The following is a 16150-nucleotide window of genomic DNA, read 5'->3' as shown; positions in this document are numbered from 1 at the left end:
TCATGGTACATGAGCATCGTTTTAATTTCTTATCAATTTATTCAGCAAAACTTCATAACACTCCCTAAATTGGTGGACTAACCACTATAAAATCACTACTCTCTAGAAAAACGGAGACAACAAAGGTTCCAAACCTCTTTGACCTTCATCATATGTTAGTGAATGATGCAACTATGCATTAAAACAATATTTTTATATTTTTGATTTTTTCTCAAAATCTACGAAAATATTTAGTTTTTCGGAAAATGCTCTATATACTAAAGTCTATGATTTTTAGTGTTGTTTTAAAATTTATAAACACATTCTACAATTGTATAAATATATATTAAACTCTCTTTCATCCTAAATGGACATCGTTTTAATTTTTTGTCAATTAATTTAGCAAAACTTCATAACACTATCTAAATTGGTGGACTAACCACTATAAAATTGCTATTTTCTTGAGAAACGGAGACAACAAATGTTCCAAACCACTTTGAGCTTCATCATATGTTTGTGAAGGATACAAATATGCATTAAAACATTATTTTCATATTTTTGAATTTTTTTTCAAAATTTGTATGTTAACCCCAACGAAAATATTTAGTTTTTCGGAAAATGTTCTATATACTGAAGCCTATGATCTTTAGTTTTGTTTTAAAATTTCTAAACACATTCTACATTTGTATTAATGTATATTAAACTCTCTTACATTGTACACGGGCATCTTTTTAATTTTATGTCAATTAATATAGTAAACTTTTGTAATACTCCCTAAATTGGTGGTATAACCACTATAAAATTGTTATTTTATAGAGAAACGGAGACAACAAAAGTTCCAAACCACTTTGGCATTCATCATATGTTATTGAAGGATCCAAACATGGATTAAAACAATATTTTCATATTTTTTAATTTTTTTCAAAATCTATGTGTTAACCCCTACGAAAATATTGAATTTTTCGGTAAATGCTATATATACTGAAGCCTATGATCTTTATTGTTGTTTAAAAATATCTAAACACATTCTACATTTGTATTAATGTATATTAAACTATCTTTCATGGTACATGAGCATCGTTTTAATTTCTTATTAATTAAATTAGCAAAACTTCATAACACTCCCTATATTGGTGGACTAACCACTACAAAATCGCTATTCTCTAAAAAAACGAAGAAAAAAAGGTTCCAAACATCTTTGACCTTCATCATATGTTAGTGAATGATGCAACTATGCCTTAAAACAATATTTTCATATTTTTGAATTTTTCTCAAAATCTACGAGAAGATTTAATTTTTCGGTAAATGCTCAATATACTAAAGGCTATGATCTTTAGTGTTGTCTTAAAATTTCTAAACACATTCTACATTTATATTAATGTATATTAAACTCTCTTTCATACTACATAGACATCGTTTTAATTTTTTTCAATTAAGTTAGCAAAACTTCATAACACTCCCCAAATTGATGGACTAATCGCTATTCTCTTGAGAAACGGACACAGCAAAAGTTTCAAACCACTTTGACCTTCATCATATGTTAGTGAATGATGCAACTATAAATTAAAACAGTATTTTCATATTTTTGAATTTTTCTCAAAATCTATGTGTTAACCCCTACGAAAATATTTAGTTTTTCGGAAAATGTTATATATACTAAGCCAACGATCTTTAGTGTTGTTTTAAAATTTCGAAACACATTCTACATTTGTATTAATGTATATTAAACTCTCTTTCATTGTACACGGGCATCGTTTTATTTTTTTGTCAATTAATTTAGTAAAAGTTTGTAATAATCCCTAAATTGGTGGACTAACCACTATAAAATCGCTATTCTCTAGAAAAACAGAGACAACAAATGTTCCAAACCTCTTTGACCTTCAGCATATATTATTGAAGGATGAAACTATGCATTAAAACAGTATTTTCAATTTTTCATATTTTTTAATTTTTTTCAAAATCTATGTGTTAACCCCTACGAAATATTGAATTTTACGGTAAATGCTATATATATTAAAGCCTATGATATTTAGTGTTATTTTAAAATTTCTAAACACATTCTACATTTGTATTAATGTATATTAAACTCTCTTTCATTGTACATGGGCATCGTTTTAATTTTATGTCAATTAATATAGTAAAATTTCGTAATACTCCCTAAATTGGTGGACTAAACACTATAAAATCGCTATTTTATAGAGAAACATAGACAACAAAATTTCCAAACCACTTTGATCTTCATCATATGTTAGTGAAGGATCCAAATATGGATTAAAACAGTATTTTAATATTTTTGATTTTTTTTCAACATCTATGTGTTAACCCCTACGAAAATATTGATTTTTTTGGTAAATGTTATATATACTGAAGCCTATTATCTTTAGTGTTGTTTTAAAATTTATAAACACATTCTTCATTTGTATTAATGTATATTAAACTCTATTTCATGGTACATGAGTATCGTATTAATTTCTTATCAATTAATTTAGCAAAACTTAATAACACTCCCTAAATTGGTGGATTAACCACTATAAAATCGTTATTCTCTAGAAAAATAAAGAAAAAAGGGTTCCAAACCTCTTTGACCTTCATCATATGTTAGTGAAGGATGCAACTATGCATTAAAACAATAATTTTATATTTTTGAATTTTTCTCAAAATCTACGAAAATATTTAGTTTTTCGGTAAATACTATATATACTAAAACCTATGATCTTTAGTGTTGTTTTAAAATTTCTAAACACATTCTACATTTGTATTAATATATATTAAACTCTCGTTCATGCTACGTAGACATCATTTTAATTTTTTTCAATTAATTTAGCAAAACTTTATAACACTCCCCAAATTGGTGAACTATTCACTATAAAATCGCTATTCTCTTGAGAAACGGACACAAAAGTTCCAAGCCACTTTGACCTTCATCATATGTTAGTGAATGATGCAACTATGAATAAAAACAATATTTTCATATTTTTGAATTTTTCTCAAAATCTATGTGTTAACCCCTACGAAAATATTTAGTTTTTCGGAAAATGTTCTATATACTAGGCCTATGATCTTTAGTGTTGTTTTAAAAATTTTAAACATATTGTACATTTGTATTAATGTATATTGAACTCTCTTTCATTGTACACGGGCATCGTTTTAATTTTTTGTCAATTAATTTAGTAAATTTCGTAATACTCCCTAAATTGGTGGACTAACCACTATAAAATCGCTATTATCTAGAAAAACGGAGACAACAAAGGTTCCAAACCTCTTTGACCTTCAGCATATGTTATTGAAAGATGAAGCTATGCATTAAAACAGTATTTTCATATTTTTGAATTTTTTTCTAAATCTATGTGTTAACCCGTACGAAAATATTGAATTTTTCGGTAAATGCTATATATACTGAAGTCTATGATCTTTAGTGTTGTTTTAAAATTTCTAAACACATTCTACATTTGTATTAATATATATTAAACTCTTTTTTATTGTACATGGGCATCGTTTTAGTTTTATGTCAATTAATATAGTAAAATTTCGTAATACTTCCTAAATTGGTGGAATAACCACTATAAAATCCCAATTTTATAGAGAAACGGAGACAAAAAAAGTTTCAAACCACTTTGAACTTCATCATATGTTAGTGAAGGATCCAAATATGGATTAAAAGAGTATTTTCATATTTTTGAATTTTTTTCAAAATCTATGTGTTAACCACTATGAAAATATTGAATTTTTTGGTAAATGCTATATATACTGAAGCCTATGATCTTTAGTGTTGCTTTAAAATTTTTAAATACATTCTACATTTGTATTAATTTATATTAAACTCTTTTTCATGGTACATGAGCATCGTTTTAATTTCTTATCAATTAATTTAGCAAAACTTTATAACACTCCCTAAATTGGTGGATTGACTACTATAAAATCGCTATTCTTTAGAAAAACAAAAGAAAAAAAGGTTCTGAACCTCTTTGACTTTCATCATATGTTAGTGAAGGATGCAACTATGCATTAAAACAATATTTTCATATTTTTAAATTTTTATCAAAATCTACGAAAATATTTAGTTTTTCGGTAAATGCTCTATATACTAAAGCCTATGATCTTTAGTGTTGTTTTAAAATTTCTAAACACATTCTACATTTGTATTAATGTATAATAAACTCTCTTTCATGCTACATAGACATTGTTTTAATTTTACTTCAATTAATTTAGCAAAACTTCATAACACTCTCCAAATTGGTGGACTAATCACTATAAAATCGCTATTTTCTTGAGAAACGGACACAACAAAAGTTCCAAACCACTTTGACCTTCATCATATATTAGTGAAGGATGCAACTATGAATTAAAACAGTATTTTCATATTTTTTAATTTTTCTCAAAATCTATGTGTTAACCCCTAAGAAAATATTTAGTTTTTTGGAAAATGTTCTATATACTAAGCCTATGATATTTAGTGTTGTTTTAAAATTTCTAAACACATTCTACATTTGTAATAGTGTATATTAAACTCTCTCATTGTACACGGGTATCGTTTTAGTTTTTTGTCAATTAATTTAGTAAAATTTTGTAATACTCCCTAAATTGATGGACTAACGACTATAAAATCGTTATTCGCTAGAAAAACGGAGACAACAAAGGTTCCAAATCTCTTTGACCTTCAGCATATGTTATTGAAGGATTAAACTATGCATTAAAACAGTATTTATATATTTTTGAATTTTTTTCAAAATCTATGTGTTAACCCCTACGAAAATATTCAATTTTTCAGTAAATGCACTATATAGTGAAGCCTATGATTTTTAGTGTTGTTTTAAAATTTCTAAACACATTCTACATTTTTATTAATGTATATTGAACTCTCTTTCATGGTACATGGACATCGTTTTAATTTTTTTCAATTAATTTAGTAATACTTCATAATATTCCCTAAATTGGTGGAATAACCACTATTAAATCGCTATTTTTAAAGAAATGGAGAGAACAAAAGTTCTAAACCTCTTTGAATAGCATCTTATGTTAGTGCACGATGAAACTATGCATTAAAACAAAAAAATTACATTTTTGAATTTTTCTCAAAATATATATGGTTTAACCCCTACGAAAATATTGATTTTTTCGTTAAATGCTTTATATATTAAACTTCTACTCTTTAGTTTTAATTAAAAATTTATAACCCGTTATACATTTGTATTAATGTATGCTAAACTCTCTTTCATATTACTTATAGATCGTTCTAAATTTTTAACAATTAATTTAAGAAAACTTCATATAGTGCATAAATTAGTAGATATCTACTATAAAATACCTATTATCTAGAGAAACAGACACAACAAAAGTTCAAATATTCTTTGACCATCATTATATAGTAGTGTAAGATGCAGCTATGCACAAAATAAGATTGTCATTTTTTGTCTTCTATGAGTTAATCCCTTATAAGAATATTAAGTTTTTCGATAATTTCTATATACTGAAGTTTAAACTCTTTAGTGTTTAGGAGTTATGCCAACATTCAGAATAGATATCATGAGCGTCTAGTGGCAGATTCTCGCAAATTTAATTTTAAAGTATGAAGTTCACAAACAATATATTTAAGTAAATGATAACTACAAGAGACTAATTAGATGCATTCATTACAACAATAAATGCATTTACTTTTTATACTCCCTCTGTTTTTTAATGTTACATATTTTACATTTTTCACATATTTTAATAAAATATATTAAATTTGCATAATTTTTTGTGTTTATCTTTGTTCCATAATTTTAAGCCAATAAAAATTCAGTAAGTGAAATTAAGTTTTTTGAAATTTGTAATTAATTAATAAAACATGTTCTGAAAATGTAAAAAATAGATCTTTTTAAAACAACTTTTTTTCTAGAATATGTAATATTAATGAACAAAGGGAGTATATGTGTAGAATCAGGTGTGTCTTTAAATGCTCTAAGAAAATAATGAATGTATTATGTATGTAACCTGGTTCATGATAATTAGTTTTGAAGTTAGAATTTTAGTTACATAAACTATCATTTTTTTGCCAATAATATAAGCTATCATTTTGGGTCAGAGTTTTGAGTTAATACTAATATGCATGAAAGTATGTATACATCATATATATATACTGCAACCCTCATATATATATATTTTTTAAATGACAAAATCACTATATTCTTTAAATTAAGACTGATGATAAATAATTGTTTGTGTAAACTCTAGAGCAAGTGTTCACGTAAAAGTAATTTGTTTGAGTCTCATAAGAGTAGTAGCTTTCACATACAATCACAATATACCGTTTAGTCAATGTTAACTTAGCATTCGGTTTTGTCGTTTTAACTGCATGCATGCATGTCAGTTGGCTGCACTCTTTGAATGCGAGAAGTATATTCCAACAACTAATTTAAATAAGAAAACTTATAAAGTAAAGGGAAATAAATCAACTGATCATTGTATGGTAGGATGTTTAGAGTTGTGGCCTTGTTATGTCCATATGAAAATACACCTTGTCCTCACACATTCTTATCTAGAAAGTTAAGATGCAGCACATATATACCTCTGATAATAAGTCATTTATTTCGATACGATGCATTTAACATACAAATGTATATGTATAAATATACATATTAATTATTACACACATCAATGGTGGTCTCCATCTTGAACAAGAAAAGGTGGTCTCCATAAATTCATATATTCTTCATATATAGATTTGGTTCATGCATTAGTTCAGTCTCATTAAAGTTTGGGATTAAAGTTTCACATACAATCCAAATATGTGTGCGGGCGATTTTTCTTTTGTAGTCATGTAAGTTCAGTCTAGAATTGATATCATACATTCACTGTTTACTGTTATCATGTGATTTACATAGTGATCCGTATATATTTGATCAGATAAAGTAGATAAACATTAATAACACGACAAAATGATATATAAGACAACGTGACCCAACAAAGTTAACAAAAATTTGGGGCTTTGTTGATTTGAAAATTCATGCAGAGTTTTTGGGATAGAAACAAAAGGAGAAAAAGTGGTAAAAGAGAGGGATGTAGACAAATCAAGGAACAAAGGTAGGGTTTAAGATGTTTTTGCCTCTAAATTTTATTGGATGTAACTTGTCCTTCCATCATCTCCATGTTTTCCTTTTCTCACTAATTTAAATTTCGGTTTTGGAATTTATGGTGATGTTAATCTACTCTCCTCTTTTGGATTTTGCCACTCATGTCCTCTCTCAATTCCCTTAAAGTTTAGAATATAAATGCAATACAAATTTTGTTACTATTATATTTATAATTTCCATATACTGTATATGCTTTTACTGGCCATGAAAGAATCCTCTTTAAATATAAATTGGGTTTATTAGGTTTAAATATAAATCGGGTTTATTAAATATGTATACAAGCTTTGGATTTTCTTTTCCAGATTAAAAAATATTACTTTTTATCTTCTTCGTTTCTTTGAATAACATTATATCCTTCCATACGAAATCGATATAGTTAATAGCCATCACATCGCATCATCTTCATTCACATCATATATCAGATCACCAAATCTGCCTCTCATTCTCTTCTTATCTCACAACAAACGGAATTTCATCCACGAAAAAAATAGATGTGCCATTCATCATGATCATCTAGAATCAGATATTTTATAAACCAAATAACATGGCTCTCGTATCAACTAATGGGTGCCACACAGAATTATTATCTATTCCCACAAAAATATAATGTACGTACGTATTTTGTTTTTAACAATCGATATAATCTGTAAATTATAATGTTTTGCTACAAAGTATAGTGGTGTTTATATTATATATGCGTGTTTATATCTTCAAATTGCAAGCGAGTATTGAATTTTCTGTAATGTGAGTTTTTAGCAAATAAGTATAAAAGATGCATTGTGTATTTAATTTGCGTTGGTGGTGTGGAATATTTATATACAAGAGGGCTACGCTTTTATTGTGGGAAGAATAATTGAATCATGTGGATGTGATATGCATAATTGGAAGGTTCCGGCGAAGAATCTTGCGGAGAGAATCAAACTTAACTATATTTTTTTTTTGGGGGTCAAAAACAATATAGTTATATATATATTTGGAAGTCAAAAAGGATTTGTGATCACTTAATTATAAACTACAACGAGAAGAAAAGATGATTATATTTTTATTGAGTTTTAGTTACAGAAACTAAGAAAAAATGCCGGGGGGGGGGGGGGAGAGGAGGTTATTTTATTTTATTTGCTGGAATGTCAAGAAGGTTCAACTTATTCCATAGCGGATATTTTCAATCTAATAGGAGTAGTTTTATAATAATCTCTTCGGTTTAAAATTTTATAATATTATTATGAAAGCTATTAAATTATTCAATATAAGTTTTCATATTTGAAAGTCCTACAAAGAATAATTAAGGATGTCCTAATCAAATGCAATCATATACGAGCTACAAAATAATCCCAAGAAAGATTTTAAACCGTAATTAAGTAATAATAGTTGTGATTAGTGTGAAATCGAACAAGATCACTGTATCAAAGGGTTCAGATTCAACCACGTGTCTAAAATCCAATTAACCAAATATCTCTTTAGACCATCTCCAATGCTACACTATAATTTTCTCTATATCTACTCTATTAAAATAGAGTCCTATTTTTATCTACCATACACAAGTCTATGTTAAACCATTCATTATAAATTTAACTAAACATCTTAAAATTACTCATATATAATATTCTCCTAAGAAAAAATATACATCTAAACAATAACATTTCTAAGAAAATATAAAAAAATTGTCATTAGGTAATTATCATTTAACTGTTTATTATATTTAATATAGATCATATTTTATATATTTCAGTAACTAATTTTGAAATTAAATAGTATAGCCTAATTCTTTTTAAATTATCAAATTAAATTTTTATATAAAACAAAATAAATAATATTTTTATCGTTTGTAACATTTTATGTTTGATATTTTAGTAAAAATCAAAATATTAAACTGAAATATAATATACTAAATATAATAATATTAAAAAAAATTAATTTATTCGCATAAAAACATTTCGAGAATAAAAATTTCTAAACAAAGAAGCTAATAATTTATTTTATTAATTCATATAAAACTAATGTTTAAAATGAAACTATTAATATTGATGTTGTATTTTAAATAAATAAACAAAAATACTTCATTAATATATGATTTGTACAATATCATCAAAGAAATTTCAACAAATAAAAAATTTTAAAATAAATTATATACATAAAATTAATATTAAATATATTTCTTTATAACATATTTTATATTTTAAAAGTTAATTTAAATATATAAATATATCCGCACAGATGTGCGGGTTAATATCTAGTTCCACTCTAAAATAGAGTAACTCTATTATAGAGTTGGATTTTGCTCCAATGGTTCACTCTATAATAGAGTTACTCTATAATAGAGTGAAATATAGAGTATTTTTGTTTTTTCATTCTATATTTGGAGTAAAAAAAATAAGATTACTCTATATTTCACTCTATTATAGAGTAACTCTATTATAGAATGAACCATTGGAGCAAATTCAACTTTATAATAGAGTTACTCTATTTTAGTGTAAATTATAGAGGAAAAAATAGAGTTCCCTTGGAGATGCTCTTAGTACGACATACACATGCAGCTACCACCTAGAGAGATATATAATAGAGACTCATCTCACTTTGTATTATTTGCGTGTTTTTATAAAAACCTTTTTCCTATCTTCCTCATCACCTTCCCAAGAAGAAGAAGAACATTGGAAAGAAGAGAGATTAGCAATGATGGGCAGTGTTGGGCTGAATCTGAGGGAGACTGAGCTGTGTCTTGGTCTTCCCGGCGGTGATACGGCGTCCCCGGTGACTGGAACCAAGAGAGGATTCTCAGAGACGGTTGATCTGAAGCTGAATCTGAACAATGAACCTGAAAGCAAGGAAGGATCTAAGAGCCACGACGTCGTGAGTGCTATTTCCAAGGAAAAGAGTTCATGTCCCAAAGATCCAACCAAGCCTCCTGCCAAGTAATATTACCATTATCCCCTTTTCTATTTATTTTGCAATCTTCGCCTAATTTTCTTGTTCTTATCTTTTTTTTTTGAACAAGAAATAAATCTTTACAAAAACACTAGTATTTCCTCCAAGTTATTATTTCTAGCGATACCGGTTAATGTTTTCACCTGAAAAAATATAATATGTTGTGTTAGTAAAAATCTAACTAAATAGATAAAGGTATGAGCAAAAAAAGAAGAATAAACTTTCCAAAAATGTAGTCACTTAAGATAGTTTAAAAAAAGAAAGAAGTGATATGTGTCTATACGGGTTATGTTTCCTTAACTTGTTGAAAATCCGCGGGAAACAAAAGGTATAATTCGACCACCTATTAGACCACAGTCTCATGAAAATAGGATATATTTGAAACACCAGTAAAAACTGATTTGCTGATAGCTTTCTACAGCTTATATATGTAACATATATTAAAACATAAACATTTTCCATTTTCTATATGTATAATTGTATAGGGCACAAGTTGTGGGATGGCCACCGGTGAGATCATACCGGAAGAACGTGATGGGTTCATGCCAAAAATCAAGCAGTAGCGCGGACACGGCGGCGTTTGTGAAGGTGTCGATGGACGGAGCACCGTACTTGAGGAAAATCGACTTGAAGATGTATAAGAGCTACGACGAACTCTCTGACGCTTTGTCCAACATGTTCAGCTCTTTTACCATGGGTACGAACGTTATATAGATATATATTTCTTACTAAATAAGTAAATATATAGTGCATCACGATAAATACCAAGTTTGAAAGATAACAACTCAATTAAAGGCTATAGACTTGCTTAGCTAAAATTTTATACATAAGTATATTTTATTGTGAAGGAAAAAATGGAGGAGAAGAAGGAATGATAGACTTCATGAATGAGAGGAAAGTAATGGATACAGTGAGTAGTTGGGACTATGTTCCCTCTTATGAAGACAAAGACGGTGATTGGATGCTCGTCGGCGACGTCCCTTGGCCGTACGTCTTCTTCTTCTTCCTTATTAATGACGTATGATTTAATTAGAGCTTATTTACACGATCATTTTAATAACCCCTCAGTTTAAATTTATTCATTAGAATGTTCGTTGATACATGCAAGCGTTTACGTCTCATGAAGGGATCTGACGCCATTGGTCTCGGTATGTCTTTTCAACTAATTCATTTTTTATACTCGTGCTTATTAGTGCATTGTCTAAAGAGTTAAATGAATATATATTGATATATAACCAAAGATTGTGGGAATTTTTAGTTGCTAATTAATTGAAAAACGTATTTCAGCTCCTAGAGCAATGGAGAAGTGCAAGAGTAGAGCTTGAAGTTGAAAGATTAAGAGGTAATGGTTTTTCGATAAAAAAAAGAGAGGTAATGATCATGTATTTGATTAAACACATTGATGAGTGTTAATTGTGGGTTTTACTATGAAAATCTTTGTTTCAAATCTACATTTTTATTTTAATTGTCTATTTTGATATGAATTATATGTTGGGTGTGTAGATACGATTTATATGCTATACTTATAAGTAATGAACTTAAGTTAAATATGTGAGACGTTTGTAATAGAACATATGTAATAATTTTGAACATCTTTTGTGTTTGTCTTTCTTTTTTGGTAAAAATGTTTATATGATTAGCTAGGAAAATGCCATATATGTTATAAACGCAAAACACTAGCAGTATTGTATGGCGCTGTCTGGCCTAACGGTATTTAATTTTTATTGCGAGCAACCGAGTTTGTCTGGCTTCGGTGGATAAGCCTCTAGAAGATTAGACGATGAAATTATGGTCTGCCAGTCGAATTATAAGGAAAAAAAAACACTAGCAGTGCTGTTTTATTTCTCCAAACATAGTTTCGAAACCGAATTAACTCGAATAACAACATACATGTACATGTTAATATGTATATTATATTGAATGAAAATATGAAAATGGAGAGAACTCAATTTGCCGGTATACTGATTTGTTGGTACTTAAAGTGATAATTGGCTTTGGTTGGAGGAAATAAAATAGATAAATAGAACCCATAGGGAAGAGAGGGAGCAATGCCATGTGCATCTTCATGGGTCTCTTCATATCATCACCTTTGTTTATCATTTCATTTCCCAATACACTAACTAGGAATATAAACGTTTCAAACTAAATTTAATAGGATTATTTGTCATAATTTTATACTGCAGACAACCTTTTTCTAACCCCATTAAAAGATCAAATTATATAAATATTGCAACTTTCAGAAACGAAATATATTTGTAGAATGTCATAAATATGACCTATATGCTAACTTTTTTTATTACAAAAACGTATAGATAAAAAAAGTAAAGATATGTATTGGCCTATATTATATTATAGATAGTATAATACTTAGGGACCCTTTTATGGTGGTTAATATTCTAATGGAGCTATCATATATGTCTCAAAACACTCTGATAATTATTGGATGTTTCAAACGTTAAAAATAAGAGAGTAATACACATAGTATAATACAGATATAGATCAAATGAAGAAAATCGAGAATGCAAATTTTTTTTTTTTTGATAAACCGAAGATAAATATTGATAATTGGGGAAGCACATGGAGAAGATGTTGAATCACAAACGAACAATACATGAACTTATCGCGTCAACGTACATGCATAGAAAATATGTCTAAATATGTATGTGTAAACATAAACATTTGTACAACTGGTTACGCTAAATGTTCTGAATATGAGTATTTACATATTTATATCAACTTGTTGAATCACAGGCAAACGCATGTTCGATGTTTGATGGGGTCAATAACTAATTTGACAAGTTGACGCTCTAGGGGGTCCTTCAGCAAACTAAATGTACGCTAATACATGTTTCATAAAAATCTCAAACAGTTACAAGTTAAATAAATAACAAAAATTGGATAACGAATTAAATGGTCTAGTTGAAATAAACCATTAATTATGAATTAGGGAACAAAAACAAAAGACAAAAAAAAAAAAAAAAAAGGAACAAAAACAAAAGTAGTTCCAATACAGTTTTAGTTATGATTAGCTGCGGTAAATGTTTTAAATGTCAAAAATTTTCATTTTTCTACATAAACTCGAGATTAATATCCATGAAAGACAACAACACACTCTAAATCATTGATGTCTAGTAATTGGCCGGCTTACAAGTTACAACAGTGAGTTTCTGATTCCAAGCGGGCCAATTAAATTATTTTCTTTCAGCTGCTTTTTCTCATCTACAGATTGGGAAATGAACCCAAATCTGAAGCCCAAAAGGAAAAGATGAGGTCAACTAAAGAGGTTTCGTTCTTCATCGGTAACTCTGTTACTGCTCCCTTGACTATATAGGCTTTTTCCGGTTACACTCCCTGGATTGATGTGTAATGTCAGAAGAACATATGCTGCAATGACATCAGGCTTGAAGTGGATAACTCACAGTTTAGAATGGTTACAAAAGATAAGCTACTTGCAATGTAGTAGAGTGAGGATCGGATCAATTAGGAGACGCCATAGAACATAACTATTGCATATATCAGCTTAATATCTAAGTGTGTCAGGTTAATTACGGTTTAGCTAATCACCTAATAGACAGCTCATACTAACTAAACCGGATCGTATAAACTTTCATTTGATTCCTTAACGTCTTGCACAATGTCTAATAATGAACACAAAGAAAACAATCAGAGTTTAGTTACAAGCACCAAATGCAGCTCAAATCCCACTGTAATCACCGTTATCTCCGCCGGCGGTAGAGAGCATCGGTCCATAAGGCGATTCCAGATCATCCGTCACAAGATCCTCCGTTCCTCTCAGCGCCGCGTGTAGGATCAAAACCAGAGCTCCGAATCCAACGGTGGTGAGAGCACTAAGCCAAACTCCAGTGGTAACTAGCGCTGCGATCGTAAGACCGATGAGAAGCACCGCGACGACGCCGTCGTCAACGGTGAATCCGAAGACGGTGAGCGCCTCCTCGCGAGCGAAATAGAGGAAGAACCAAGCTAAGCCGACGGCGACGAAAGCGAGGATGGCGATTGGGCGTGTGATCAAGGTTAGAGCGAGGAGGAGGGAGAGGATGATGGTGTAGTTGATGCGGAAATGAGTGAGGTTCTGAGTGAGGCGAGTCGTGGCGTCGGAGAAGGAGGAAGGGAAGCTGAAAGCGGAGAGATCGAGGAAGTCTCCCCATGGACGAGCCGCGCCGTTGATCGATTGAACCGTTTCCTTGATTCCAGAGATCACTTGATTCGCCATTGCTGTTTTGCTATCTCCACGAATCTCAGAAACCCTACAAATCCTCAAGATAGAGGGCGAAGAGAGAGAGAGAACGAAGAGAAGAAAACTTTTTTACAACTGAAAAGGCCCAAGCCCAATCACTAGAAGCCCATCTTTTTGATATAGAGACATCTTTTTCATCACATTACTTTTTAGACCGTCAAACTCACAATAAAATATTGACTATATAGCATATGGCCTGGATTGAAGTGGTTACAAATTATAGTTTGTGATGCTTGACATTTAATTAATTATGTAATAGACCGGGTAACAATGTTAAATTTAAAGCTAACCAAGCTACAAGTGTATATTAATCAAATGCTAATGAAAATTGACATAAATTATAAGGCAGGTAATGAACAAAACGAAACTCAATAACATTTGATTTTAAGATCCTGGCCACATGAAAACGCATGAGAGCTAGTGTTGAGAAAATATCTAAAGAAGTTTCATCATAAAACAACAAAGATGGAACACATTCCCTAAGTATAACAACAAGCTCTTCTACTTGAGGGGAATGAAACGGGAGGAGTGGGTAGCACCAACACCAGGCCTACCGTGCTTAACCGGCTTGTATGAGATGGAGAACTCAGCCAAGTAGTGACCAATCATCTCGGGCTTGATCTCGACCTGGTTAAAGGTCTTTCCGTTGTACACTCCAATGATGCTTCCGATCATCTCTGGGACAATGATCATGTTCCTGAGGTGGGTTCTCACTGGTTCTGGCTTCTCACCTTGTGGTGCCTCCCTTTTCTAATTATTAACCAAAAAGCATCAAACACTTAATTGTGATTAAGGCAAATTACTGTTCTTAAGTAAACATGATAAGTATTAAATGGCAGACTAAAGATATGTTGATCATAGCAATAGTTTCCAGTAATAAGAAAAAATGTAACAATCATAAGTAGATAAACAAGGCTATTATATATAGCAGGTAGATAGATTCAGCAACTCAAACATCTCTATGATACGGATTAATTGACATAAAAACTGTTGTAAATATACAGAAAATTTTCACGTTCAAGCCACAAACTATAGATTGCAACAAATAAAAAAAAAACGAGACGGAACACAAAGACAGACATTCTTGGATCTGAAAGACATAACTGATTTATATTCCGACAATCAAGCCCGTTTCACTACAACAGTAAGAAAGAGAGTACTCAGAGTTTAAAGCGAAATGAAATGCTTACCGCCTTACGCAGCTTCTTAATCAGAGCCATTGGCTTCCTGGTCAAACCTCTAGAGAACCTAAACCAATTTCAGACAGAGAGATATGTCAGAAAAAAAACATAAATCATCCATTACAGAACATAATCTACAGTGTGAAATCATTTTTTATTGTCTTAACCTTCTGCGAATACGAGAAGGGAAGAGCTTGACAAGGTCATCAGTAGACATATCGAGAAGAGCATCGAGATCAACACCTTTGAAGGCAAACTTCTTGAACGTCCTCTTCTTCGGGACTCCTGCTGCAGCAACCTCTGGTTCAACATCCGCCTACAGATAGTATTTAACCAAACCATCAGTATCAGACAAACGAAATGAGAAAAGAAGATTAAGAGGTTGAGAACTCTCACCATGATTAGATCTCAGCAAAAAGGATAAAAACCCTAGGACGGTTAGAGAAGCTTGAGAGACTGGTTGTCTGCGACAGGTCTTTGCGGAAGAGAGAGGTTTTGGTTCGGCGCTACAAATTATATATGGGGGAACACTTGAGAACCCTATATTCTTATTTATTATTTAGTGTCTCTATATTCGCTTTATTTTCATAACAGCACGCACTTTCTTTTTGTTAGCTAACACAACCCCTTGTGTAATATTTTTTTTTTGTTTGGATCAAACTAACATTTCATTATTTAGAGGTTACTCTCCCAAACTGGAA

General features: G+C 30.3%; 3 protein-coding genes and 1 long non-coding RNA gene across 4 annotated transcripts; 1 reads left to right on the top strand and 3 right to left on the bottom strand.

Moving 5' to 3' along the window:
* Positions 1 to 32: 32 nt before the first annotated feature.
* LOC117127465 lies at positions 33 to 1663 on the bottom strand. The gene is made up of 2 exons (XR_004450501.1): positions 1499 to 1663; positions 33 to 134 (listed from the first exon to the last, which is right to left on the bottom strand). It is a non-coding gene; the product is annotated as an uncharacterized LOC117127465 (long non-coding RNA).
* An 8098-nt stretch (positions 1664 to 9761) lies between these two features.
* Positions 9762 to 11622, top strand: LOC103836586 (auxin-responsive protein IAA17). Its single transcript, XM_009112871.3, has 5 exons — positions 9762 to 10000; positions 10499 to 10710; positions 10862 to 11000; positions 11100 to 11161; positions 11301 to 11622. The coding sequence occupies exons 1-5, from the start codon at positions 9762 to 9764 to the stop codon at positions 11336 to 11338; spliced, it is 690 nt and encodes a 229-aa protein (XP_009111119.1). The 3' UTR covers positions 11339 to 11622.
* A 1984-nt stretch (positions 11623 to 13606) lies between these two features.
* LOC103836585 (PRA1 family protein D) lies at positions 13607 to 14547 on the bottom strand. Its single transcript, XM_009112870.3, has one exon. The coding sequence runs from the start codon at positions 14242 to 14244 to the stop codon at positions 13708 to 13710; it is 537 nt and encodes a 178-aa protein (XP_009111118.1). The 5' UTR covers positions 14245 to 14547; the 3' UTR covers positions 13607 to 13707.
* Positions 14548 to 14621: 74 nt separating this feature from the next.
* On the bottom strand, positions 14622 to 16035 carry LOC103836584 (40S ribosomal protein S15-1). Its single transcript, XM_009112869.3, has 4 exons — positions 15846 to 16035; positions 15617 to 15765; positions 15459 to 15516; positions 14622 to 15018 (listed from the first exon to the last, which is right to left on the bottom strand). The coding sequence occupies exons 1-4, from the start codon at positions 15846 to 15848 to the stop codon at positions 14770 to 14772; spliced, it is 459 nt and encodes a 152-aa protein (XP_009111117.2). The 5' UTR covers positions 15849 to 16035; the 3' UTR covers positions 14622 to 14769.
* Between the last annotated feature and the right edge of the window lie 115 nt (positions 16036 to 16150).

The sequence above is a fragment of the Brassica rapa genome, chromosome A08 (assembly GCF_000309985.2).
Source record: "Brassica rapa cultivar Chiifu-401-42 chromosome A08, CAAS_Brap_v3.01, whole genome shotgun sequence".
NCBI classification, from domain to species: Eukaryota; Viridiplantae; Streptophyta; class Magnoliopsida; order Brassicales; family Brassicaceae; genus Brassica; species Brassica rapa.
The sequence above is the reverse complement of the archived record's forward strand: the minus strand, read 5'-3'. Positions and strand labels throughout refer to the sequence as shown.